Source organism: Motacilla alba, chromosome 6, assembly GCF_015832195.1.
Source record: "Motacilla alba alba isolate MOTALB_02 chromosome 6, Motacilla_alba_V1.0_pri, whole genome shotgun sequence".
Classification (NCBI taxonomy): domain Eukaryota; kingdom Metazoa; phylum Chordata; class Aves; order Passeriformes; family Motacillidae; genus Motacilla; species Motacilla alba.
Genome location: NC_052021.1, coordinates 27,846,470 through 27,854,047, shown reverse-complemented (window position 1 = coordinate 27,854,047; position 7,578 = coordinate 27,846,470). Strand labels below are relative to the sequence as shown.

Below are 7,578 nucleotides of genomic sequence, written 5' to 3'. Positions count from 1 at the left end.
TAATATTACAGGACATTTACCCTTCATTTAAAAAGGATCACCATCTATGAATATTGTTAAGAAGAGTTAGGCAACACTGTCAGTGAAGAATTTACATGACCCAGATCAGCTGTAGATGAAGTGCTTTCATTTTAGTTCTTCTCATATTTTGTAACAACAAATGTAAAACACATTTTTAAAATATTCAGATATGTGAAAGGCTTTGCATCAAATGTAATGGAGAAACAAAGGTTTAGTATCTCAAAGAACGGACAAAAATTTTTCAATGCCTACAATGCAACACTGAAATTCTCAAGGAAATAAATAAAATTCCTGTCTTTCCCCTTAAACCACCTGGAGACATTTATTAAGGTGTTAAGTGCTCAAATGTGACTTCTCTCATTATGTGACATAATGTGACATCCCCAGCATTATACTGCTGGGATTTTTAGATGTCCCAGCAGCAGAACCCAAATGAAGTTACACATTTTCAGTGACATAACCTGACCTTTCTTCACTGCCCCTACGCACAACCCTCTGCTGTGTAAAGCACCTTTGCTGATGTGTAGAACAGATGAAAACAACTCCAGAACAAAGACCAACTCTCCATCCCTCAAATCCCAAGAAGCATCACCACTGCCCCTTTATCCGTGCATGTTTTGCCTTCCATCTCACCCAAACCATGATTTCAGCAAGCTGTTTGAAGTCTCCCTGCCACGTTTGATCTGGAGTGTACAAAAGAGAGTAACAATAATTTCAGAACTAAGCTCACAAGATGGAGAAACAACCTTATTTTGAAATGTTTTGTAAGGAGTTTGACAAATAAGCACCCTAATTTAAAATAAATTCAGTAACATGACAGAGAAGGAAAATTCTTCACAGTTTCAGAATTAGTAGAATTAAATCCCTCTGAAGCTTGCAAACGATGAAGGTCAAATAGCTTATTTCAATCAGTACTCCAGCGTTTCTGTAAAGAAACACTTTCAAGTATTGTTACAAAAGGCACTGATTTTTTTCCTTCAGCCATCAAGATGTAATAAAAGCACAGAATTTCTGTCACATTGGGCCAAACTCCTGGCCCTAAAGGTATTTGCCATTAATCTTAGAGCACCTGGATTTCACTCAGTCACTGTCTAACAACCATCTTCTTTTTCTTTATTGATTTTCTTACAAAATCACATAAATCCATCATAGGTTTTAATGGTACAATGTTTAATGGAACATTATTGGTAATGACAGAGATGAGCATGTTTTAGTTGTTCTAATTCTATTTTAAAAGTGAAATTGAAGACTTCTGAAGTTAAAATATTCAATAGATAAAACATTTAGCAATTTGTTTCTCCACTTTACTATCAATTAATTTTTAAAATATGGAAATCAGATTTGGAAATATGATTCAAGCAACTCTCAGGATAGATTCCTTGAACATATGGTTCAAACCCAGTATTTCAGTTTAATCAAAAGCTTGGAAGATAGGCTCTTTTTTTTTTTTTTTTTTAGATGGATGTAAAATCAAATTGGGGATTGCTGTTTTGCTTTCTATGAAGTCTGACAATGGCCAGATGGGTTGAATTTCTCAATCCTTAGTCAAAATGGGAAAGAATACAGTGTGGAATTATCTCTCTTCTGAGGCATGTTGAGTACAGAGCATTAAGTTAAGGCAGATGTATGAACAGGTTTTCTTCAAACAGGATTTCTTTAGCTCAAAATTGTCAATGTTTTAAAGGAACTAGGCAAGACTTAAAAAATACTTGCAATTCTTTTGCTTAGCCCTAGAGCCTGCAATTGGACAGAGTTCCCTGGTATGCTTGAAAGCAAAGGACCACCGAAGAGGTAAACCTAGCAATATTTAATTATAGCTACACAAACATTCCTCAACTCACACCCAAGCTTCCAGCTTCTCATCTGCAGCAGGAGTGCATTACGTGACAATAATTAAATAACCTGCAACAAGACAGCAAATTACTTACGAGTTAAAATATTTAACCTATGGTAGTTAAAGTATTTATCTCTAGCATCAAAGTTTCCTGAAACCAAGAGCCACCAGAATCCCTGCACAGGGGATGGGATGCTCTGGGACAGCTGAAAACAACTGCAGGACCAGGTGGACCGGGCCAGAGGTAAAGGGAAAACTGACTGCAGCTGCATCAGTGCAAAGCTTGATGAAGCTGACCTGAGGATATCTTATTCTAATGCTATCTAGAATTACTTATTTACATCCCTATTCCTGAAGCAGGGGAGGGGCAAGGAGCTGCTGGAGGGAATTATCCTTCCTACTTGGATCCCTCCACAGTAATATGATAGCATTTCACTGTGGCTGCATTTCACTGTGGAAACTACAGGAGGAAAGACAGACCCAAAAACCCTAACCAAAATCCCCCAAAATGGTATGACAAAGAGACTAAGATAAACTTGGAAACTCAGTCATAGGTGTGATGAGTCCCGAACAGGAATGAATCCTAATCCTAAATGAGAGCAGTGACTTCATCTGTAAGAGTACAAAAACTACAAAACATAAATCTGCTGCTTCTAATGGAAGACAGTACTTGAATTTGGTTACATGAACATAATGGAATGTAAAATATTAGAATATTGTAGAATATTAGAATATTGTTTTAAAATTAATGATCTCTCGTTGAATGCAAAAACAGATGTGATTTAATGAAAAAATAACCAGGTCTCACATTTTCAAAAATTATCTCCAATTATTTGTCACCATTCCTATACTTCATTTGCTTGGGACAGAGAAGCTCCTCTAATCTCTGACAAACCAACTTCAATGAAAATTGTAACGATAAATTCTGAATGCTAAATGTTTGCTAACCTAAATCAGTAATATAAATTGATTATATGAGCAAGTGACCCGGCAGATTTCAGTGGAGAATTACTGGGGGTGACTGATGAGCTGTGGTGCGTGGAGAATTCTCCTTAGGTAGGACAAATGCAGCCTGGAGAACCCAATGTGTCACAGCACTTTTCACACATTCTACAACAAAGAAAACTTAATTTTGAGTTCACACTTCTGTGAGAGTGTAGCCGACACGTGTCTTTGAGGTAAGTCAATTAATACCAGTGATTTAAAAAAATTACAGATCTTGAGAATGTACATAAATCTCTGCTATTGTCTGCTAAACTAAAACCATTTAAAACAAGATATATCACTCATAACTCTACAAAGTCAGACATTTAAAGCTTCCATGTACATAGAAAACCTTGTTAGGAATAAAATTCAAGACAATTTTTGGTCAATAATGCCTCTAGCTTTGCTAAAATAAATAATCAATAATTAAAGGAACAAAAGGACATGGCCCTACATAACAAGGAAAGTCTCTTAATTTTCATCATCCCCCTCCTCTGAGCAAGAGGTAAGGAATATATTTTTCTTGATGTTCTCTCAACAAAACAGTTTTACCCATGGTTTCAGCTACAATATTTTCCTACTGAAATAAAATAAGTGCATTAAGAATATATACAATATACTAGAAGCCATATGCACTTCTTCTCAGGATAAGCAGATAAGGCATTTACCTGATGCTATAAAACTACTTTCTCTTGCTTGGTATCACACTACCACAGCATTATAGAAACATTATAATGCTCTACAGGTGGAAGATATGAGAGACCAAACACAAACTGTGAAGAACTGCATCCAATAGAAAAACTAAAAATGATGTGAGAATCTAACACAAAAAGAAATCAACTAAAAACATATGCATAAAATATGTGCCCACCAATAGATTTACACAGTCATCATCCCTACCCTTCCTTCAACAGAAGGGAGCAAACTACAGAAAGATATTACTGAATTCAAACAACATGAAGGAGCTATGAAAACAAATTATCCTCTCTTTTTGAAACCACTTTATCTTTTCTTCTAGTCTAATAAAAAATATTATACTGCAATTGAATAAAATTACTAAAAACATCTCATGGAACTATTAATACATCCATTCAAAACCAAAAGCTGTCCCAGAAATGCAAACACTACAACTAAAAACTGAAAATGCCACTGAACTTGTTTCCATTATACAAATCAACCATGACCAAAACTCTTTGAGGACTTGCTATAGTCTTTTAATGCTTTCTTAAGGTCTGCTGCAAAACCTGTTAAAGCCAGTAGAAAGTCGTGTTTGGGAAAGGCCTTGATTTACAAACTTTTACTGTGAGACGCAAATCTGGGAGTGCTGAGCCATTCCAATCTGCTTAGAATTTTTATATCAGGGAACATCAAAAAACTTAAGCTCCCATATGAAGAGGTAGCATCAATATATCTGATTCTTTTTTTACAGAATAGTAACATTTCCTATTTTTCTGCATCATATTCGGAAGATACTTTCTGGTAATTAAACAAATTTCTTGTAGCTTGTACATGCTATTCAGTTTGCCTGTCTGGTGAAATTTATGGCACTTGTTATTAACTGGAAGAGCAGCTTGTAAACCCTGGAGGAAGAAGTGGAAATAGTATCCCTAAATATCATAAGCTATAAAAAAAATCTGTGCTTTTCTAATCACAGAACATTTGAATATCTGTACACTACAAGTGAAACAGAAGTAGTGACTCTGGGAATGTGCATCCTTATCCCTTGGACAAACAAAACTTTATGTTAGACTGTAGGATTAAAGGCCAATCACAGTAAACACAGAGACTAAACAAGGAGAGAACATTTAGATAGAAAATTAAAAATTATACACTATAGTTCAATAAAGTGAGGAATACAGACTTTCCCCTACATCAGTACATTAATTGAAAGTGTCATATTTTTGATGGTTTTTTATAATATTGGTGTACAGGCAGAATTTGTTAAAGTGATCTAACTGAAATGGTAAAATATAATGTCAATCTAGCTGAAAATCTGAGCTGGGGTTGTTCAGCCTGGACAAGACTGGAGAGACCTTCTAGCACCTTCCAGTACCTGAAGGAGCTGCAAGAGCTGGACAGAGACTTTTGACAAGGGCATGTAGGGATAGGACCAGGGGGAATGGCTTCAAACTGAAAAAGGCAGATTTACACAGGATACTGGGAAGGAATTCTTTACTGTCAGGGTGGTTAGACACTGGCACAGGTTGCCCAGAGAAACTGGGGATGCCAGATCCCTGAAAGTGTTCACAATCAGGCTGGGTGCAGCTCTGAGGAACCTGCTCTAGTGGAAGGTGTCCATGGCAGGGGGTTGGAACAAGATGATCTCTCAGTCCCCTTCCAACCCGAACCATTCTATGATGGGACAAAATGAGAGACAGAAGATGCATCTGATGAATTATATGTTCAAGGTAACTGTGACAGTTTGGTTCCTTATTCTGAACTTCTGAACCTAATGCTTTTTTTTTTTTTTTCAGAGAGCAACAGAAAAGCTGCAGGCTACCTAGAAGCTGATTGAAGGTTTCCTGGCTACTATCCAAAGGTAAACAGACAAACAAGGAATTGTGAAAGACTGAGTTTTACTAAAGTGTAAAAAATAATAAATGCCTAAATCAGTTCTTTTATCTTCATCCAACAGCATTTCCCACCTGTGAACAAAGTAGCAAAGCTTTTTCACTCTTCAAAATGGCATGTGAGAATGGAGAGGCTTACCCAATGGAGCTGAAACAGGGAATTGGAAAGCTGCTTAAAAACCAAACATAAGAATAGTAACATTTCAGCCCTTGCTTTGCTGACAGGTGAGATAACAACCATTTCTGGTGCCACAAAGAACTCTCAGATAGACTGGCATTTCAATGGAAGGAAGAACTACACCACTCCCTTAAAAAAAAAGCCTCTTGGGTTCATGACCAACATTCAGTCAGCCTTTAAGTAAGAAAAAACAACAACTGATAGTGGGGATTTACTGACAGGTGTCAGCAGTAATTGTTTTAGAAAAGACTATATAAAAATTCTTTCACTACTGCACTTTATAATAAATATGTGTGACAGTACTATCCTTCAACTTAAAATCATCTTCTCAGAAGTGATTATTATGAACAGAGCACAGGACCTAACCCAATTACCACTTAAGCATGATGGAAACTCTTCCAGTTCAAGTAATAAACTTGCACCACCACTATCACCCTGCCCCTTCTCATTATGGCAAATTGAGGGAATTTTATTTGCAAAACATTTAACCACCAAGGGCAGAGTTTTGCAACAGAGTTTTAAAGCATATTACTCAAAGATTAGGTTACCAGTGTTCTAGCAAAAGATCAGAAGCTCTAAACATCAATGTAAATAATCCATTATCAAGTATACAATTCTGGTTCAGTGGCCACTATAACAAATCCAAGGTCTAAGAGTGACTTCAAAAGATTCTGAATCAGACTTCAAGAGTGTAATATTCTTCATGATATTACGTATTTGCAACACAGAAGTCTTCAGACTAGTCTTTGCAGAGAAATCACAGAAATGGGAGTGAATCACTCTGCTTGAAATGGATGACATTTAATTTTTGCAGTGTAGATATTTGACCATTATCTACCACTTTCTAAAAAATGTAAATTGGTATGTATCAGAAAAGCTCCAGCATGGCTTTGTGCTGGTTATTTTATATACATATACACATTGCAGAGAGGCACATTCTTTGTTAAAAATCAGCATGAAATTCTTCTGCAGGAGCTTGAACACTTCCTTTCACAGAAAATTTCCTATGAACCTTTGTCCTTCATGTAAGGCTGTGATGCTGAGTTAAAGCAAAATGCTCAGTTTGCAGAAAACTAGAGCTGCACCTAGCTTAAGGTGTATTTTCAAAATACACATGTCATAAGTGTCATCACAGAAGAATAAGCAAGGTACTTCTTTGATAGACTGGAGAAAGAAAATTCCTTTTGACATTCTATTAAAATGCAATTAGGGCATAAAAGGAATTTTGAAGTTTTAGTCCAAAATGATCTACTCTAACACTATTTACAGTGCAAAGATCTTACAGTAACATCATAAAGTAACACCAGCTCTTCCAAATAGACTCTAAAAATTGTTGCTCACTTCTTAAGACTGGCAGACATCCAGTGTGTTCACAATTGGCAACAGAGTCTACAGTATTACAAAGTTATTGCTGCTACTGTAATGTAAAGAAATGAGGTTGTGATGATAAATTTTCCTGTTAGGCTGTAGGAAAAACTATTTCATTTTACCAAGCAAATTATTTCTTAGCTTTGTCATAAGCTCCAGGAAAAAAACAGAGCCAAGTTATCTATCTGTACTTTCTCCCACAGAAATGGTGAATAGCAAAATAAAGAGTGAAATCAGCTGGCTTTGTGTTAGTTGGTTACAAAGGTGTGTATCAGTTCCACTTGAGCTGAGCTGCCTTGGTCTGTGCCAGTGAGCTGCAAGGGCTGGCTGAAGGACACTCCTGCCATCATACAGGCACTGCTACCTTTGCTGCAGTAGTAGAGGCACACTTTGATGGCCAGGGTGGCTTCAGCTGACACACAGCTCCCAGGCAACTGAAAGGGAATGACAGTTTGACAGGAAACATCCTTTATTTCTCCTGTCAGACACTGTCCTTGCAGCAACCAGGTGTTATCTGCAAAGGAAGAACAGATTTTATCATTAGGGTATTTAACACCATGTCTGAAAGCTACAGAAAACGCTAATTCTACAACAAGGACTTTTCCACATGAAACATTAGAAGA

The 7,578-nt window shown here is 36.7% G+C and overlaps 1 protein-coding gene across 1 annotated transcript in view; it reads right to left on the bottom strand.

The window, feature by feature from the left end:
- Positions 1-1,459: 1,459 nt before the first annotated feature.
- The window catches only part of NHLRC2 (NHL repeat containing 2), a 29,941-nt gene continuing 23,822 nt past the window's right edge, over positions 1,460-7,578 (bottom strand). The window contains exon 11 of the mRNA XM_038140175.1: positions 1,460-7,469. Coding sequence (XP_037996103.1) covers positions 7,204-7,469 — 266 coding nt within the window. The 3' untranslated portion in view covers positions 1,460-7,203. The remainder of the gene's footprint in view (positions 7,470-7,578) is intronic.